The sequence below is a fragment of the Sinocyclocheilus rhinocerous genome, unplaced genomic scaffold (genome assembly GCF_001515625.1).
Source record: "Sinocyclocheilus rhinocerous isolate Xijiao unplaced genomic scaffold, SAMN03320098_v1.1 scaffold140, whole genome shotgun sequence".
NCBI lineage: Eukaryota > Metazoa > Chordata > Actinopteri > Cypriniformes > Cyprinidae > Sinocyclocheilus > Sinocyclocheilus rhinocerous.
In genome coordinates, this window is record NW_015642053.1 from 869,691 (window position 1) to 891,504 (window position 21,814).

Here is a 21,814-nt window from a genome sequence, read left to right on the forward strand (position 1 = left end):
GGGTGTCTTCAGCATGTCGCTGCATGTCATTTTGGGTATTCTGTGTACGTGTGCATCCTTTACATCTGTCGTTTGATGCCTGAGTTTGCACATGCCACGGTTTGTTTTGTTCATCACTGTTGTTATCACCCAGCCCTGAGTCGTGAGTCTGTTCTTCTCGTATTTTATGTCTTCCTTTGGGGGAGGGGGAAGGGGAGTTGACCAATTGCTAGCAGCTGTTACTCCTTTCACAATAGGGCCGCCTCTCGAGCCCAGTGTGTGCGAGTGTGACTGAGAGTTATGTTATTAAACCAGGCACACTGCTGCTCGACTTCACCCCTCTTCGCTTGACAGTACTTTCCCTTCAGGTATGAGACTCTTTTGACATGTTTTACAGTTCTTTTCTGTGTCTGTTCACATATTCTGCCAGTTCTCCTTGGGTTAAAGGGCTGCTGTGCGTTGGAAGACTTCGAATGTTACATTTGGGGACAGTTACTTTGTCTGATGTGATGTGAAGCTGGTTCTTTTTGTGTTTTATGTTACCTTTTTTAATTGTCTTAGTTCATTTTGAGAGATTTGTTATTTTCTTTTCTTAATTCTACGTCTAAAGAGAAATTCGATGCAGTTTCATAAAAGAGATGGACTTTGGTTTATGGTTTAATTTTCAGACAATACTCAGACTGAGATTGTACGCAGAGTAAAAGTTACTGGAACATTTTCACATACTGAAACCAGTTCACACGAATAGCATTCTTCTCATTCCACATATGACAGAAAAAGAATAGCAGGAATTCTGAAGACAAAAAACTCATAATAAAAGCCTTTGTGCCTCTGAATTCAGCTTTATTCTATGGTATTTGAGACCAAGTAGTTGAGAATTATATGTAATTACAGCAATTTTTCTGTTCCTTAATGGGATTTATCACTGCTAACTGTGGCTTGTGAACCTTCAAGGTATTTTAATGATTCGTGAATGTTGAATGACACACCTAAGGCCATTTTGGAAAGGTTCTGCTTAAATGACTTTCAAATAGTTGTTAATGTCACTATATCTGTATTAACAAACCTTCAGACCTGATTTTGTTTTTCCACTAAGCGATATATATGATATATTATCCTTTTGATATTTGCTTTTTCAAATGTTGAAATAAGATTTGTGGCAACTCAACATTTTTTAACTTTTTTCCCCCCCCATTTCCTCTACAATGGACACCTAGACTGAAGAAACATAAAATTCCTCATATTTGAACAACACTTATGAATTGAATGATAGTTGTATAGTCACTTTGAAGACAAATAAAGTTATATTAATACTGTTAATAATAAACTGTAATGTTCATCATAAAACATTAACATTAGAATTTGTTTCTCTGTATTTTTGTATTTATAAAACAACAATAGTGTATTTTATTTCTTTGAAATGCTTGCATTATGTCATGAGTTTTCTGCTGATATTTTTCAAGTCCTGATGTTCATTGTGTTGGACATTAACTTAAAGGGGTCATATGATGCTTTTTTAATCTATGCACAATCAGCTTGTAACACTCCAAAGAGAAAGGAAAACTTGAAATCGCATCATATGACCCCTTTAAAAAAAAAACCTTGAAAGATCCCCTAAAATAACTTTTAATATTATCACTTGATAGTATCAAGATTATAATAGGTACAAGTTGATGAACATAAATTAGCATATAAAAGGTCCTGTCTAGTCGGTTAGCCATGCTTGTCTTTTGTGATGCCTGAAGCTCGATCAGATCAGAAGTTAGGGGTCATGTATTCATTGTGATTGGTTGATCAGGGACCAATCAGTGAACAGACAGTAATAGTATTACAAAAATGAAAAAAAAAAAAAAAAAACACAAGATTTCAGTGGTCCAAGGGCTCTGACGGGGTTAATTTGATTCTCCTTTAGTGAGGGCCTGACTGTGAACTCTGAGAAAAGTGGGCGTCAGATGTTTTAAAACCTTTCCTTTTGTTAAGTGCTAAATAGGCCTACTTTTTGCTTACTTGGCTGCATTCGTACAAATATCTAAACATTTTTAAATCAAGATACATTTACTTGAGAAGCAAAATTACATGATTTTAAGTCATGTTTTCTGAAAAACCTTTTAAAATTAAGAAAACAAGACCTAATATGCATTTCGCTTCTTATGTACGTTTATTTTGATTTAAGAAAGTTTAGATACTTGTACTGGAAAACAAGACAAGAAAATCACTTTTTGCAGTGAAATGTGGTCATGGGGAAATATTTCCTTGGGGAGTAATGCTGGCTTCCTAGAAGAACCGCTACTCGGGGGAGAGTTACTAACAAGCAATTTTACCACAGTATCTCAGGCTTTCCCTCACCGTCTCCTTTATACGACTCTGAAAACAGCCACATTTTCCGTCTGTATGGTAATTTCATGCTCACTCTTTCTGCCTTTCACCCGTTCCCCCCTCTTTCTTCCTTTGTCAAATCCTGCAGTCTTTTTGACACTATTCATTAGCATCTAAAACGCTCTTTGAGCAAAGGTGCACTTTGAAACCAGACTCACATCTTCCTGGTTTTCCAGGCCCTTTAATTAAAACAGGATTACTGTGTAGAAACCGCCATGTGGAGTTTCACTCTCTTGTTTTTTTTCCTCCTCTCACAGAAGTCCTGGTGGTGCCGGGAGACTCCCACGTGTGAAAGCCGGAGCTCAAAACCAACTGATTAACTGGCAACGACCCTCCCAACCCTTTCCCTTGAGGAGCACTTTTTAAACCCCAGTTTCATCAAAACACTGCTTCAATCCTTCCTCAGGAGCACGCTCATGTGCTTACAAGGTGACCAGACGTTCTTGGGAACGCAGACTTGCAACACAAGGAAAGAAGCACGATGACATTCCGGCTGCCCTCGAGGCTTCTGCTGTGGTTCATTGGGTTGTTGGGTGTCGCGTTATTGACATTATTCGTGGTTTGCGTGACTACGCAGATTCCGGTGCCATGGCAAGTGATGAGTCTCCAAAGTAAACATTTCAGGTAAAGTGAGAACTCTTTCAATTTTATGTGGACATCTTTACAAACTTGTGAAGAGGATGTTATACTATAGATTCTTGATTGACCCAGATGCCAATAAAGAACCTTTAACATCCATGGAACATATCCATTTAAAAAAAAGTTATTTATAGTGGAAAAAGGTTTGTCATGTTCTTTAAATATTCTGCTTAGTAAGAAAAAAATAGTTCACTAAAAGGTTCTTTGGGGAACCCAAAATGATTCTTCTTTGGTATTGCTTCGGAAAAAAAAAACCCTGAATTTATTAAAGGAAATTATAGTGTTTTTATAGTGTTATAACATACCATTCTTATTATTAAATATCGTTAGCATTATTATTATTATTTTATGTTTTTTTCCCCAAATGTAATCTATTCCAGTGATGGCAAAGCTGAATTTTCAGCTATGTGTGTGTGTGTTTACAATTGAAAAATGTACATTTTAATAATATTTAATAATATTACTGTTGTTATTGAGACTTCTTTCCACATGTGTAATTTTCTTTCTTTTAAAAGGGAAGTTAATGTGCTAATACAATTAAAAAATATATATCTTAATTGACTGCCAGCCCTATTTTAATGCATGAACAACAAAAGTTACGGAGGAAGTTGGATTAAGGTTAAGGTTGAGCTGTTTTTCCATTTGTCAGTTAGTCAGTCATTTAGTTAGTTAATGATGTCACAGTCCGCACGTTGTCTCCTGAGATTCTTGATCACGGTGCACACTTCCTCTGATAATCATTTCAGCATGAAGCCATGTTTGGTGTTGCTATGGAGACGAGTGTCACAAGCTAAGAGAGTGATTTTATGTTTTGTTGTCTCTCTGTTTTCGGTAGTGAGGGGAGGATTTTACTTTCAATTAATTTGCCCAGCACTTTCCACAATAGCCAGCCTACATATTGTTCCAAAACAGCTTCACAAATAATAGAGGCTTATAAATGTCCCAATGAGCAGCTAAAATTGGTAGCGGAAGGAATAAACTCCCTTAGATGTTTAAGTAGTTAGGCGGAAACCATTTGGGATATCACCTTTCCTTAGTTATCTGCTTTGTTCTCCAGTAAGGGACAGAAATGAACAACGTGAGATCTACGGCTTTGGGTTTGCTCCTTTAGTTCAGTCAGGCGTAGAATCGCTCGGCTTTGGCTTTAACTCTGGTGAAGTGTATTCTCTAGAGAAGTGCACAATCATTGCTCTGAAAGTAGGGTCTGTTATGTGAAATGTAGCCCAGATGCTTTTAAAAGGGCAAAGCTCTAATTTTAACACAAGCATGGTTGAAAAAAAACAAAAAAAAAACAGAAAGTCAGGAAATGGCACAAACTAGCTGGCATTAAAACTTGTGGTTCTGTTATTAGTAGTTTATGGCATTTCAAAATTACCCTTTGAAAACCTGTTGTACCAGTAACTCTATAATTATGTTTAATGTTTGAGAATAATGAATCGAAAATGAGCTGTAGTTCACACAAAAAAGAAGCTCTTAAAATGTTCTCACCCTCAGGCCATCGAAGATGTAGATGTGTTTTTGCATTACATGTCTTGAACCTCTGCAGTGAATGGGTGCCGTCAGAATGAGAGTCCAAACAGCTGATAAAAACATCACAATAATCCACACGACTCCAGTCCATCACTTAGCATCTTGTATAGCGAAAACCTGCATGTTTGTTATAAATTCATCGTTAAGATGTTTATAACTTCAAACCATTGATTCTAACTAAAATACAAGTCCTCTATCTGTCATATTGCTTCCTCCAGTGGAAAAAGTTGACTTCTCTGGATCAGGAGAGAAATATGCACAGAACAAGCACTGTTTATAAGTGAGAACAGTCCAAACAGTTCTAAACAAATACTGTATGTCAGTAGATTTTGATGTGAGAGGACAACAGGGGAAGAAGAGGTATCATAAATTATAGACTCATATTTTGGCATGATGGTTTAAAGTTAAAAACATATAAATAAAGGATTTTTTCTTACAATAAGGTTTTTTTTATTTTAATTTTTTTTACTCGTGGACTGGAGTCATATGGATTACTGTGATTATTGTGATGTTTTTTTATCAGCCGTTTGGACTCTGCAGAGGATCCATTGGTGAGCAAGTGATGTAAGGCTAAATTTCTCCAAATTTGTTCAGATGAAGAAACAAACTCATCTACATGGCCCGAGAGTGAGCAATTTTTTTATTTTTGGGTGAACTATTTCTTTATGAATTTTGAAGTATGATGCCAGTAATTCAGTTTCCTTGTGCTTTCATTTGATTTATACCTCTGCTTTATATATAGTTTTTATTTCCTTTTCTCTTATCAGTCATCTGCTTTTTATTGTATTGAACAATGAGGCACTTGCCCCAGTTATGAAGTCATCAGACGGCTGTCATACCTGTTTTCATTAAGATGTGTTTGCTGATGTATCAGATATCAAGTCAGCTGTTTTCTATGGCAAACAGTGAAATATTGATGTATGATTCTGTGATTTCCCTGTTCCTAATGGCCCCTTTAATTGAGCTGGTGGTCTTTGGCTTCATTCTTGCTGTTAGGAAGTGAAAAACATTGCTTATTTTTTATTTTCTTGCCTGCAGGTTTTTTTCTGACAAGAATGACAGCAGTTCTTTGGAATATCAACCGTCTGCTGAGAATGAACTGGACACTGCTGAAGAGCTGGGGCAAAATTCCTTGCAGAAATCAGATGTTCAGAATTCATCAGAGTCAGGAAATGATGCAAAGTCTGATCAAGCAAAGTCAATCACAAACTCCTTAAAACCAGTGGCAAAACCCACTGAGCTGGACTTTTTTGGTGACCGGTATGCCACAGATGACATTCCTTCACAAACAGTGAGTGTGTTTTGGGCCTAGTATTATGTACTATCGTGTCTATGTTAGTATCGTGAGTGAGTGCAGAAGCCACCTGCTTAAAGTCTGTTTCATTGAAGTGTTTGTACAAATGTAATGGTCATTCAAATTCAGCAAAAAGCCAGCGGATGTCCGGAGAAAAAGCAACGCAGTATGTAGTAAGCTAAGGTTAGTCAGTCACAACAGAACAGCAGCAATTTATTTAGGTGACACTGAAAAATATTAAATTAAATGTCCCAAATTAAAACAACCAAACATTACAACTCAACTGTGACCATAGTGAAAACCATCTGCTCTATAATACAAAAAAATACATAGCCTATTGTTCAAAAGGTGTTCTTTTTTTGGGGGGAAAGAAATTATTTTTATTCAGCAAGAATGCATTTATTTGATCAAAAGTGACAGTAAAGACATGTACAAAAGAATAAATGTTGTTATTTTAAACTTTCTGTTCATAATAGAATCCTGAAATAAAATGTATTATGGCTTCCACAAAAAAAAAAAAAACTGTTTTCAACATTGATAATCATAAGAAATGTTGCTTGACTGAAGAATGTTGTTGTATGGCATCGGGGCGAGTGGCAGCGTAGAGTGAGAGATCCCAGACAAACGTGTTATTCTCCCCGAATTTAGTTCATTATACTCATTGAACATTTCAATACTACATTGAAATTAACGAGGAAACATGGAGGAGGAGAAGCAACGAAAGGCTAGAAGCAAAACATCCCAAAAACCTGAGAAAAATAAGAAACAAACAGCGGAAAATGAAGACAACGCTGGCGAGCACGAAGCAGAGGATACCTTTCAAAGTAGTATTGGCGCTATATACGCTGAAATTAAAGCTATCCGATCGGACGTAAAAACGGAGTTAAACAATTTTCACGAGATTCTTTCCAGAGACATGAAAACTGATTTGGCAAATTTGAGAACAGACATCAACCTGAAACTGAACAGATTTGAAAGACACGATGGGTAGATTGGAGGAGGCTGAACAGAGAGTGACGGATTTGGAAGAATGGAACACCGAAGCTAAAGAAGTGCTGTGTCAAACCCTTGACATCCAGCAAAAAATGCAAACAAAACTGACAGATCTCGAAGCAAGATCTCGACGAAACAATATACGACTGTATGGAATTCCGGAGGAGGCTGAAGGGGACAACATACAGGAGTTTATTGAAAGTTTCATCAAGACGGAACTAGCCCTCCCCGACACTGAACTTGGGATACAACGCTGTCACAGGGCGCTCGGCCCCAAACCACCGCCGAATGCTAATCCCCGATCGATTGTGGTTTACTTCCTAGAATATAAAATCAAAGAATTGGTGCTTCGTTCAGCTTGGAGGAATTGAGGAAAAGGGAAGTTTACTTGAAGGGGAAACGAGTGTACTTTGACCAGGACTACCCCGCTGAAACTCAAAAGAAGAGGAAGGCATTCGCGCCAATCAGGAAACTACTCAAAGAAAAGGGTCTCCGTTTCCAGACACCTCCTCCCGCTAAGCTTCGCGTTTTTTTCGAAGATGGTCCAATTGTTTATAACAGCGCAGTAGAGGCGATGGAGGATCTAAAGAAGAAAGGATTGACAACGGCCAGCATCAGAGAAGATCATACCACCGCATCCATGGAAAGGCTGAGTAAAATCTCTTGGGAAACGGCGGGCGCAAGGCCACGACACAGCCGAGAGACACATCAAGAGAGAGCGCGGAAAAGACACCAGGATTTCCGCCGGGACAGTGGTGATACTGATTGACTTTTTCTCAGGGTAAAATTAGTTAAAAATAACTTTATAGCCAAGATTGAACCAGAACCAGAATGATAGTTTAATACAAGAAGGACAATATTCATACAAAGGCTATGAATCTTGAGTTTGGATAAAATTATTTTCATTATGGTTAATTTAAGTTTTTAGCTTAACAGATTCATAAATGAAAAACGTTTTTGTCTGGGAGTTCTAGGAAGAATTATTCTACTAAGTGCACTGATTTATAATATCGGATTGCACTGGGGAGGCCCTTCGTTAATCGAAGATTTTCCTTTCCAAACAGAAGTTACTTAAGAAGAAACTTTGGTCATGAAAGTTACTGGTTTTTTTTTTTGGTTGCACATTTCATATTTTTCGATGCTGTGTTAAATGTGTTACAACGTTAAGGTCAACCAGGGCTTACAGTATGAAAGTGTATGATGATAAATGTTGCAGCAAGAATATAGAATAATATCACTTAATGTTAACGGGTTACAAAATCCTATCAAACGAGGTAAACTCATAGCAAAGATGAAAAGAGAGAACCAACATATAATTTTTTTGGCAAGAAACTCACCTGGTACAAACTGAACATGAGAAACTGAAACGGTTAGGATTTAGAAACACATTTTATTCATCCTATGCTAAGGGACATGCTAGAGGAGTTGCAATATTAATTTCGAATAAGGTGACTTTTCAGGCTTCCAGCCAAATTGCTGATAAAGAGGGACGTTACATTTTGGTAAAAGGGATCCTTGACTCTAGGGAAGTAACATTTATTTAATGTTTATAGACCACCAGGACAGGATAAAATATTTATTAAGAAAAAATTTGATTTAATAGCTTCAGAAGTATCAGGTATTCTTATTTGTGCTGGGGACTGGAATGTACAGTTGCATCCTACCCTAGACTCTTCAAATCCAATAAAAAAATATTAATTCTGAAACACTGTATGTTAGGAAAATGCTTAAAGCAGCAGGCATGATTTATATATGGAGGGAGCTCCACCCATCTGCAAGACAATACACCTTCTTCTCCCATCCTCACATGGTCTGTGTCCTGGAAACAAGCGATTATATCTGTGATACCAAAGGCTGGAAAAGATAAGACAGAATGCGGCGCATACAGACCTAATTTAATGTTGACCACCAGGACAGGATAAAATATTTATTAAGAAAATATTTGATTTAATAGCTTCAGAAGTATCAGGTATTCTTATTTATGCTGGGGACTGGGATGTACAGTTGCATCCTACCATAGACTCTTCAAATCCAACAAAAAAAGATTAATTCTGAAACACTGTACGTTAGGAAAATGCTTAAAGCAGCAGGCATGTTTGATATATGGATCATATATACTTGAGACTTCATCTTGATGTTCAATCTAAGAACACTGTTTGGAGATTAAATACTAGTCTTCTAAATGATCACCAATGTGAAGAATATATTAAAAAAGAAATTAGGGACTACATTGAATTTAATAATAATGAGGATGTGTCACCATGTGTAATATGGGATGCGGCTAAAGCGGTGCTGAGAGGAAAGCCCCTAAAGTGGTCCTCAAGAAAAAAGAAAGAAAAACAGAAGTTTGGCTGATTTAACAAATACACTAAAGACATTGGAACACAAACATATTGAATTAAATGAGCCTACATTTTTAGATGAAATAAAAGTGATAAAACAACAAATAAATAAGATGCTTGACAAACAAGTGGAGATTAAACTCAAATATATTAAACAGAACCCCAGTGTCCTGGAAACAAGCGATTATATCTGTGATACCAAAGGCTGGAAAAGATAAAACAGAATGCGGAGCATACAGACCTATTTCAGTGTTAAATATAGATTATAGAATATATGCTTCAATAATAGTTAAAAGATTAGAAAATATAATTCCTGATTTGATTGATACTGACCAAACTGGATTTGTTAAAAGTAGGCAGACACATGATAATGTGAGACGTGCATTATTTTTGTTCGAGAGCATGAGCAAAAATACTTCCAAATCCCTGGCAATTAGCCTGGACGCGGAAAAAGCTTTCGACTCGGTGCGATGGGAGTTTTTGTATTTAGTATTGCAACGTTTTGGCTTTAATGAAGAGGTTATAAGAAGTATTTATATTAGCTATTATTTACCAACAGCCAAGATTAAAATAAATGGTAATGTTTTAAATGGTAAACTCGATTACACTGGAGTGGGGATGTCGTCAGGGATGCCCCTTGAGTCGCACGCTTTTTGCACTATTCATAGAGCCATTAGCTCAGGCAATTAGAGAAGATACAGAAATTCTAGGAATTCCAATGAAAGAAACCGAACACAAAATATGCCTGTATGCGGATGACATTCTTATGACTATTTCCGAGCCAGATTCCAGTTTACCTAAACTCATGTCTTGTCTTGAGCAGTTTGGTTGGTATTCAGGATATAAACTAAATTTACACAAAACCCAAACCCTCTCTTTTAATTATTCACCACAGGAAAATATCCGTAAAAAATATAATTTTAAATGGAAAACAAACAGTATTAAATACCTGGAGGTTATCATACCAAAGAATTTGGCTAAAATTTATATTTCTAATTATGGATCTATTACGAAGGAACTGAAAGCAGACTTGGATAATTGGACACCTCTAACTTTTAGTTTGTATAATCGAATAGAAATGATAAGGATTAATGTTTACCGCGATTATTGTTTTCAAATCACTACCTGTAGAGATACCAAAAAAACTATTTAATGACTGGAACCGAATGATCTCAAGATTTATATGGAAAGATCAGAAACCCAGGGTAAGACTTAAAACACTACAATTACCAATGAAAAGGGGAGGACTGTCTCTTCCCTGTTTGGGGGATTATTATAAAGCAGCACAATTAAAATATCTAGTTTGCTGGTGTATTGATGATTATGAAGCAAAATGGAAAGAATTAAAATTCAAACAGCTAGACTTTCCTCTCCCTTCTTTATTAGGGGACAAAACTACTAAGATTATGTACTGTAACAAATTAAGCAATTGGACATTAGTTCCTCTTAATACTTGGTTCAAAGAATGCAAAACTCTGAAGTTGGAAAGACAAGCATGGCTGCTAAGATGGGTGGCATATGATAGAGACTTCAAACCTGTACAGATGGATGTGCGGTTTAAACAATGGATATGGAATGGCATTACATCATATTGTACGGTTTCATCCAAGATTGGTTTAGAAAGCTTCCAACATCTTATTGATACCTATAATTTAGAGAAACACGATTTCTATAGATATTTACAGCTTAGAAATCACTTTAATAAAAATATTGAGGAGGCAACTGAATTGAGTCTCATAAACGTTTTTGCTGATGCATATAAAGGTGGTATGCACAAGAAACTGGTGTCAAAAATATATTCATGTATATACAGTCGTCTCACTCTACCTTATATATTAAAGAAAAATGGGAGAAGGAGGCGAATATAATTCTAACGGAAGAAGATTGGTTAAACATATGTAAGTCACAGCATGCAACCTCCAGTTCTGGTCAGTGGAGAGAATTCTCATGGAAAAACGTCATTAGATTCTTTATTACTCCAAAAAGAAAATATTTACAGAATGGTAATCCAGAATCTGTACTTTGCTGGAGACGATGTAACAACTCAATGGTGGATTATTTTCATATATTCTGGAACTGTCCGGCAATCCAACCATACTGGTTAATGGTAATCACTGAAATAGAATCAATACTGGGTTTTGAGATTGATCATAGCTTTGGTACTGTATATTTAGGAAACATACCAACTGATTTTAATGCTCAAGACAAGTACCTTCTCAGATTGTTATTGGTTGCTAGTAAAAAAAGCAATAACCAAGAAATGGCTGGATGAGAATCCACCAACAAAAAAAGAGTGGATAGTGATTGTAAAGGTTTGATATGGAGAAAATGACCTTTTCTCTAAGACCAAGTATGGATACATTTTATAAGAACTGGTCGAAATGGTTAATACACAGGAAAATAGATAGTACATAAATAGATGTTAAGTGTTTTACAGTGTACTGAAATGTATGGACTTCAATTAACCTTTTATTTTTATTTATTTATATTTTTATTATACCTCTTCCTCTTGTGTGTGTATGGGGGGGGGTATTATTGGGAAAGTAACCCCTATTATAAAAATAACTGTATAAGAAGGATGTAAGCACTATATGTGATGCCTCTGGTGACCTGTATGTTCAATTCTTTATTTATTTTGTTTTCTTTTTTCCCCTTTTTTATGTGTTTTTTGTTATGTTACAAGAAATACAAAATAAAATAAAAAAGTAAAAAAAAAAGAAATGTTTCTTAAGCACCAAATCAGCATATTAGAATGATTTCTGAAGGATCATGTGACACTGAAGACTGGAGTAATGATGCTGAAAATTCCATCTCAAGAATAAATTACATTTTAAAATGTATTACAATAGTAAACTTCTTTTAAATTGTAACAGTATTTTACAATAATACTGTTTTGTATTGTAATGCATGTAAAAAAACAGGTCCAATTACTTTAAAATCTCGATTTTTAGTGTTTAATTGTCAGCCATTGTTGTTTAAATGTGAAAATAGTGTTTTCAACTGCCCTAAAATATACTAACCTCTCTCTCAATATTTGTTTTTATTGCAGAACTGTCCCAACAATATTAGGAAGCGTGTGCCTCAGACTCAATTTGCTGAGATGTTTCTGCACAGTATTCCAGTGCTCCAATGGGCAAAGCATTTTAGTCCAGTAGAGTACCAGCGGTTGAGTCACTACGGTGGAGCACACGGCTGGGGAAGTGTCAGTGCTGAAGGTGTGTCTTTGGGGATCTGCTTCAAGTCACTAATCTTCTAAAACTTCAGATGTACCTGCTCAGTCTTTTTATTGTCCAAGGTTTCAGAGTGATATAGCCGTGCCATTACTTTTTGTGCCTGGGTTTTGACAGTATTTTTAGCTAATACAATCATTTAGAAAAAAACAAAAACCTAGATGCAAAATTTTAAACAGGCTACACAGAATTCACTATTGCCAGAAGCAATTAACAGATAAGAACTTAAACTTATTATATAAATAATTAGGGGTTAAAGTTACATGATACGTCTAACATGAACTATTTCTCTTTTTTTTTGGATTTGTGTCTGTTGTTGTTCACAGTTTTGAATAGCTCACTGGCAATTTTAAATACACCTGCAAATCGGTTGATGTTTGATGACTGGGAGAATAGAGCACACAGATCCGAGTGCATTCGCTGTGCTGTGGTGGGAAACGGTGGAATACTGAATGGTTCAAGGAAAGGCAAGGAGATCGATGAACATGACTATGTCTTCAGGTGAGGAGGTTGATCATTAAGAGATAATAATATTTATTAGGTTGGTGCTCCTCAAAGTGAGGCAAATCTCAGAAAGAAAGTATTTACATGTTTTGTGCACATCTGATACTGTTGTCTGAAAGTCTGACTGATTTGTATGATTATTTTAATGGTGTAGTTTTCCTTTAAATCAATGTTTCTGGTTATGTTTTAATTATTTAGACTCTTCTCTCTCTCTAAAAACGAAGGTTGATGATGTTTATTGATTAATATCACAATAATTCTCTTCTTTGGTCTCCCATCTGTAGGGTAAATGGTGCGGCTCTTACAGGGTTTGAGAATGATGTGGGATCGCGGACTTCATTCTACACATTCTCAACCAACACCATGCGAAACTCCATGCGTAGCTATGCTCGCGTAGGCTACAAAGGTCCACCTATATCCAAGGTAAACATTATTAAAATATAAGACTCACTAACTCCACTGTTTGTCAAAATTATTATATTTTATTGAGCGAAATTGAGTCCTTTGACTATGATCTGTTCTATGACAGACTGGTTTTGATTGGACTATCCTCAGATTCAGAGAAAACGGAGTGTGAAAGTTGATAATAAAGCAAATACATTTTCTCACTACACACTCTTAAAAATAAAGGAGCTTCACGATGCCATAGAAAAACCTTTTTGTCTAAATGGTTCCATAAATAACCTTTAACATCTGAAGAATCTTTCTGTTTCACAAAAGGTTCTTTGTGGCGAAAGAAGGTTCTTCAGATTATAAAAAGGTAAGAAAGAGATGGTTCTTTAAAGAACCTTTGACTGAATGGTTCTTTGTGGAACCAAAAATGGTTCTTCTATGGCATCGCTTGAAGAACCTTTTGAAGCACCTTTATTTTTAAGAGAGCAGTTTACCTTATGCATTTTATTACACTGCAATCAAGGTATGTCTTCCCTGGAAATGGAACCCACGGTGTTGATAGGGCCTTGTTCTAAAAGTTAAACACCCTTTTTTTTTTTAGGGAAGTGTGTTGATGTTGAGTTGGGAGGTTGTTTGCTGCTAACTATCTCTTATTTCTGTTTATCTCCATCTGTGTAGGAAACCAGGTACATATTCCTGCCAGACCATGACAGAGATTATATTCTTATGAAGGCGGCTTCCACACACACAGCAATTGATCAAGGCCCTGAGCGCAGCAAAAAGTAAATATAATAAAAAACTTTATGTAAACTGACACGTCTAAAGTTCCTTACGCGCATCCTTGATCACTACATCAGATAAAGCCCATCTCTCACGACATCCAACTCTCACTAAATAATAAGTGTAAATAATTGACACTTTTAAAATATAGCACATTATATACTCAAAGAAGACTCAATTTAATTATAATGCATATCTCTTTCAGTCCCCCTACATACTTTGGTGAAGATGTGACAGTAGAAAAATTCAAAATCTACCACCCAGACTTTATCCGCTACCTCAGAAACAGGTAAGCTTTGCAAACAAACACTAATGTACACTCGCATAGTAGTTATTGCAAAATTAATCCTAGACGGAGAGATCAGCTGCACATTTTCCCGCTTATTGAAGGACTGCTTCCAAAATACACTGCTGTTCAAAACTTTGGAGTCTTTTTTTTTATGTTTCTAAAAGAAGTCTCTGCATTTATTTGTTCAAAAATACTGTAAAAACTATAATATTGTGTAATATTATTAAAATTTGAAATCTGTTTTAATTTAAATTCAAATTCAAATGTAGTTTATTCCTGTGATGGCAAAGCTGAATTTTAAGCGTCACATGATCATTCTAATATGCTGATTTGCTGCTCAAGAAAATATTTCTTATCATTATCAATGTTGGAAACAGTTGTGCTTCTTTCTTCTTCTTTTGTGGAAACCGTGATTTTCATTTTCAGGACTCTTTGATGAATAGAGTTCAAAAGAACAGTTGAAATTGTGTGAGAACAAAGATCCCACTGAGTAATATGTGACCCTGGACCACAAAACCAGTCTTAAGTCGCTGGGGTATATTTGTAGTAATAGCCAAACTAACATTGTATGGGTCAAAATTATCGATTTTTCTTTTATGCCAAAAATCATTAGGATATTAAGTAAAGATCATGTTCCATGACGATATTTAAAAATTTTCTTACCGTAAATATATCAAAACTTAATTTTTGATTAGTAATATGCATTGCTAAGAACTTCATTTGGACAACTTTAAAGGCAATTTTCTCAGTATTTAGATTTTTTTTTTTGCACCCTGAGATTGCAGATTTTCAAATAGTTGTATCTCGACCAAATATTCTAGTCCTGTCCTAACAAACCATACATCAATGGAAAGCTTATTCATTCAGCTTTCAGGTGATGTATAAATCTCAATTTCGAGAAATTGACCCTTATGACTGGTCTTGTGGTCCATGGTCACATATGAGAGTGGCCATTATACACAAATATTTTTGACCACAGATCATCCAGAATTGGTTGGATGATTTAAATGGATTGGATGATCTTTTTTGTTTTGTTGGTCTCCATTTCTATGTATGTGTTGTAGTTTAACACTTTCCTTTTTCTCATCAAGGTTCCTGCATTCAAACCTTCTGAAAACAGGCGCGAGAAGAATTTACAGGCCGTCGACAGGAGCAGTGATGCTCCTAGCTGCTATTCATACATGTGACCAGGTTTGTTTGCTTTGTTTTTTTAATTGAGATTTTAATGAAATCAAACTTAGGAATGTGCCCTGCTTTAAAATGAGTAGCAACACCCATATCCTTTTCTGTCCAATTTTAAAAGTGTGTCACAATCGATTACAACATAATGACGGTGTTGTAAAGATCATTGTACCTAAACTTGTATGCAAACACTTAGAATAACTTTACAAGTTTGTCAAAGGTTTAAACACTTCTTAATGATACTTATTTAACATATGCTAGATGTGTAGTCTAAACAGACAGGACAGGTGACCTTGATTGTGACATATTAAAGACGCACAGCAACAGTATTGCTGTAATAAAACCAACCCAGGCTCATCAAAAAAGCATTCAAAATGTTCCTATACATAAAATTCACTGCTGTTTTTGTTCCTTCTCAAACAAATTATGATTGTGGGGCAGATTATCTATTAACAAAGTATTATTTTCATGCGGTTCCTTGCATAATACTATGTTAGGCCCTCAAAAACGTTTTACCATATGCATGATTTGTTTAGAATACATTTTGACATTTGCAAAACATAACCAGCTCCACATAACCGGCTTTTCTCTGTAGTAAACTTGCTCGGAAGCTCACCTGGTACAGCATTGCACTAGAGATGCGGCACGATCGTGTACGAGTCTGGTAAAACATGAGTCATGATCAAAGCTCAAAGACTCATAGAAACAAGCTAAAATTACATGGCTGCTTCAGTAACAGACACAAAACAAAACAAAAAAACAATGGCAATAATATCAGTTAGGCTTTAGTGTAGATTCAAAGCCTATTATTATTTTCAAATGATGGCATATTCACCTTTTAACCTTTTTTTGTCTGCCAAGGAAAGTTAGTGATATGATGATGTTTGTTTTATTAACAGGTTGATGCTTACGGGTTCATGACCCCTGACTACACTTTGTATTCAGACCACTACTACGACAAACAGCGCCGTGCAGTGCATTTCTATGCCAATCATGACATGCGAATGGAAATGAGGTTGTGGCAAGAGCTGCATAATGCCGGACTGATCAATCTCTTCATGCGCCAATAAGCACAAATGGATGGACGCTACACATTGTATAGGGTGTCTCTTATTGTCAGAACTGAAAAACCTCTGGTAGGCGTGTGCAGGACAAACCTGATATTCTCCCCTCGGTATTAGACATATTCGCCTTCTGAAGGAAAAGTTCATAAATGTTGCTCAACAAAAAACTACGTGCAGAAGCTATGTAGTCAATATTTTGGATTGATTGTCTTTTGAGTCAGTTCATATGAGAGAAATGGCTGACTTATGTGTTTTAGGGAGAGGCCTTGTAAACATAGATAGTGTTCAGGAATAACTGAATAACTCTTGTGTTCTTGGCTGCTATTTGTTCACACATTGAATCATTTCACGTCAAGGCCGGGCAGGATGAATTACATGCTTTGGGCCACGTACAAAGATTCTGTAATACGTGCCTTAGGACTTCTCAAACGATGGACTGTCATGACGTGTGAGAAACAGTGAGAGTTTAAAAGATTCAGAGAATCACACTAAGTGAAAAATAATCAACCAAAGAGAATAATTTAAATGACTTTATTTAAAATTCTTAATCCTATATTTTTAACATGGTGTGTGAGTATACATGTTTCTAGATGGTCTGTTCAAAATTTACCTGTTGCCATGTTGCATCATGTGGAAATCAAGAAGGGTTTTCTGTTTTTAAGATACTTTTTATGCCTTAGGCTATGTTACGGCTTAACTTTACTTGGAAGCTTTAAAGTGCAATAGCTTATGGTTCACAAGCTGTTTGAATCAAAATGTGAATTTCTTTTGTGATTTATTTGATCCTGCTATGGTCTGTTTGGTCACTTGATGCTATCTCTTGATTGTATTTAACAAATTGTTTACCAAATAATTTAACACTCTGGGCAAATTAACTGGTTTGGAGATTCACCACACTCCTGGTTCAGGAGTTCAAATGTCATTCCACTTTTATAAAACGGTTAAATATTTTTGGAAACAGATGCTAGTAACAAAAATTGAAAGTTGGTCCTGCAGCAAGGCAAGGGCGTATTTTAAGCTCATAATAAATCCTTTGAAATGGTGTTGTTGAGTATAAATGATATGCCTCCGTTTTGTCTCAGAATGCTGTGAATATGGCCTTAGTTATTGTGTGGAAATCAATTCTATATAGTTTGGTTTAAAAAGAACTTGAACTTAAAAGTAACCTTAAAAGTGTTTAGAGCGAAATCTAAGAGATAGATACATAGTCTAACTCCCAGTATGCTGGTATTATTTTACTTTTCGTTGTCTCCATTATATTTATGTTTCTGTGTACCTAAGGGGTGAACTGACTCAAGTAATGTCAGTTTTCATTATGGAGCTAAATATATGCACCAGTTTATATAGCACTGTACTTTCAGTTAATGGGCTTAATTATACTATCACTTCCTTCAGGAATATGTGTTCACATCTAAGATAAATACAGTTTGAGGTCTGCAATGTACAATAATATCCCTAAACAACCTGTCATCAGGCCATAAATCAATACTTCATCTAGATTTCAATATATTTTACATTTACGGAGAAAAAAAAATACGCATATGCTCAAAAAGTAAAGGTTACAAAAGGGTGTTTTCACAGTGATGCCATAGTAGAGAACCATTTTAGTTCCCCAAAGAACGTATCAGTGGACAGTTCTTAGCAGAACCATTTTTATTAGTGTGAAGAACATTTTAACCTTTTTTCACATTTGTCTACATCGTCACACTTTGTCACCGGGAGACTAAAGTCTGCTTCGTCCCAGTATTCAAGAATCGGCGAGTCATGTGTTTTAAATACCAATAAAAGAGAAAAATTATTTTTAACGATGAGACAAACCATATTCTAAAGGCTATTGCAAGGGTTGCTCATAAACTAGAAGAATTCTGATAACGTTGCAACTTGTGATTTGCAGTTCCTGCCCTCTTCTGCCATCTAGTGTTAAATGTTCGCAGTTGCAGTTTTATTCGTCATATAAATAATGTGTACACACCTCAGTTTAGTGCGCCGTCGGTGTAATTAAAGGTCGAATTATAAGACCTGAACACGGAGGCACTGAATGTGGTTTGTTTACCTCTGAGTTCGAGACGTCCATCTCTATCAATGTCTGCTGACTCCATAATGGCCTGTGTCTTCACCTGACACGGGCGCCTGGGGCACAGAGCATGGACAAAATATATCCGAGATAGATGTTCAGCCAGAGATGAGGACTGGATGCACAAACAGACTGACAATGTAAAGGTGGGCTGTGAATGCTTAAATTACAGTCTTGTGATGAATTTCACACTGTTAAATGACAGAATGTGGGTGTTTCTCTGCTGCTTTCTTTATCTATTTACACTCACTGTTGTTCACTGTTGTCTTTATTCAGAGATTTCACGTTTTTTTTAAAGCAGCACTATGTAACTTTTTCTGTATTCAAAATTAGCAAAATTCATACATCATGAATTCATCTTCCAAACCGCGTTTTTGTCTTATTCCGAATCACAACGGTACACTTATAATAAGTACTTATATTTGGACTACTGTAGCCTGGTCGGGTCGTCACCGCTGCGGAGTAACACATACCTGCGTGAATCGCCATAGACATTAACTTAGAGAAGTAGCCCCGGTTGGAATGTTCTTCCGCGGGATGTGTGCAGTTCTGTTTATTAACCGCTGGAGCGCCAAAAGTTACATAGTGCTGCTTTAATAGATTCCTCCTGCACTTCTGAGGATTTAAACTCTGTCATGAACTCTAGAAACCTACTGTATTTCTCTGGTGAGAGAGGAAAGGACCCCATTCCATAACTTGAAGACACTTTATGCCTGTGAAAACTTTTCTCAAGATGTTTTTGCAAGCGTTACATACATCTGAATTTGATGCTGCAGTTACATGGACATGTAATGAGTCAAACAAAAAAGGAACATTTTTTAAAAAAATGTTGGAATTACCATTTGACCCCACTGACAATATATAAAATATCATATACGTTTGAGTTTTTTTTTTCATCTATTCATACAGACAACTGTAGTATTTTTATAATGCAGTGAATTCTTACCTTGTTGCCTCGTCTGGAATTTGATCAATGTCTTTCTCACTCAGATTCACCATCATGCCCAGAGCAACTTCAGCTGCAGTCCAAAGCCATCTGCTGTTATGTCAGCTGAAAGTTATTTGGAAGTTTCAGTAGGTTGGTATCAAAATAGATGTAAAGCAACATTTTAGCTCCAGTAACCCTCTCTACATGCTTGTGTAAGCATAAAGTCTTTAATAATAATGACTGACGCAGAGATGTTATCATGTATAAATGAGTGTCTGCAGGACGGGTGCAAGATATTTTAATAATTGTAATTATCATTAACTCTCACCATTTGAATAATGAGGGGGATGAAGTCTTGAGTCTATGGCTCTTCTGAGAGGCAGCATCTTACTTCCCCAAAGGCACGACTTGCAATATGACTTATGTGAATGAAGCAAAAGTGTGGCCTTAAAAGACCTGGTTGGAGACCAGACAGAAACAGCATTGTTGTTCTTGTTTTACCACCAATAGCCTGTGAATTTATGCAATTAAAGACTGTTCTTTGATAATCTGCCATCATTTATGTCCTCTCTGTATCTTAAAGGAATAGTTCACCCAAAAATAAACATTTGCTAAAAAATATACTCACCCTCAGGGTATCCAAGATGTAGATGTGCTTGTTTCTTCATTGTAACAGATTTGGAATAATTTAGCATTTCATCACTTGCTCACCAGTGAATCCTCTGCAGTGAATGGGTGCCGTCAGAATGAGAGTTCAAACAGCTGATAAAAACATAAGTAAACTCCAGTCCGTTAGTCCACCTGTTAATGTCTTGTGAAGCAAAAAGCAGTTTTGTTTTGTTTTGTTTTTTGTAATAAATCCATCATTAAGATGTTTATAACTTTAAACTGCTGCATCCAGCTAAAATGGAGTCCTCTATCCATAATATTGCTTTCTCCAATAAAAATGTTATCTAGTCTGAATCAGGAAAGAAATATGCACAGATCAAGCACCGTTTTTACATGTTCTTAAGAAATACATCGGCCAGAAGCAACAGTTTCAAGTTAACATGCCTTAGTGATGGATTTGTTTCTTACAAACACGAAAAACAAACTCGTTTACATCTTGGATGGCCAGAGAGAGAGAGTACTTTTTAAGCAAATTTTCATTTGTTGGGTGATTTATTCCTTTAACTGTACTCCGCCAGCAGATCTCTATTTTTGGCATGAGCTTAATACAACAGCAGCTGTTATTTGTATTGGAAATGTGCCTAAAATAAGCAGTAAATTATTTCACTGGCTATTTATAGTCAGTTACAAAGAATGAGGAGTCTTATTCTTTGTCATATTTGTGGTGTTATGCAATGTGAGTTACATAATAGAGCTATAAGCAGTAACATGCATATATTAGCCATCAGATGATTCGTATGTCTTATGTACATTCTTTCTCTTCTCTGTTTTTTTCCCTCTCACATTCAGAAGTTAAATTCCCCCAGTCTCTTAGTAGTATTGACATGGCAGAACACAAGAGGCTGTGCAAATACAAATCGAGCTGATTTAGTGGCTGTGTTTTGCTCTCTCGCGTTTCGCCCTCGGCTCTAGAACTTCAGAAGTGACAGCTCTGATAGCTGTTCACACACATACACCTTGATGTGCGTTAGGTTGTGCTCCTGTGTATAATCACTTTACTGTGTGTCCAGCTTTTGGTTGGCTGTTGCAGTCGGTTAAGGAAGAAGCATGTAATCGAGTTTGCCACACAGCCAAGTGGATCAGAACAGAAGAGGGAAGATGACAAATGGGGGGAAAGGCTAAAGAACACTCGGAGGGCTTTCTGGTTTAAATTAAGCATCCTAAGACACGGCAATTTATTATGTAAGCTGTTACGACTCACGACACAAAGATGCATCATGAAAGAAATTAAATTTCTGCTTTTAGAAATGTATTTATGCCTCATAATGAAAAACACAGCATTTGTCATAGCTGTCACAATATGCAACTTAATCACACGTCATGTTGTACCATCAAAACTGGTTTTAAAGAAAGAATTGCATGTGTGTGTGTTTAAGTGCATTTACTGATTGGCCTCCTCCTGATGATCTCTCTAAACGAGATGTTCTCTCTCTATAATCTGCTGAAGCTCTCAGATCAAACTCAGCTTTACTCAGATGGTCATGAGCACACCAGAGATTCTCAGAGAGGCTTTCAAACCTCTTGAGCAACTCATAAATTATATCTGAG

General features: G+C 36.3%; 1 protein-coding gene across 1 annotated transcript; it reads left to right on the plus strand.

Moving 5' to 3' along the window:
- Positions 1–17,611, plus strand: LOC107755459 (alpha-N-acetylgalactosaminide alpha-2,6-sialyltransferase 2-like). Its single transcript, XM_016572243.1, has 10 exons — positions 1–347; positions 2,613–2,979; positions 5,563–5,815; positions 12,203–12,368; positions 12,710–12,884; positions 13,172–13,310; positions 13,959–14,062; positions 14,266–14,349; positions 15,441–15,540; positions 16,431–17,611. The coding sequence occupies exons 2-10, from the start codon at positions 2,837–2,839 to the stop codon at positions 16,599–16,601; spliced, it is 1,335 nt and encodes a 444-aa protein (XP_016427729.1). The 5' UTR covers positions 1–347; positions 2,613–2,836; the 3' UTR covers positions 16,602–17,611.
- Positions 17,612–21,814: the final 4,203 nt, after the last annotated feature.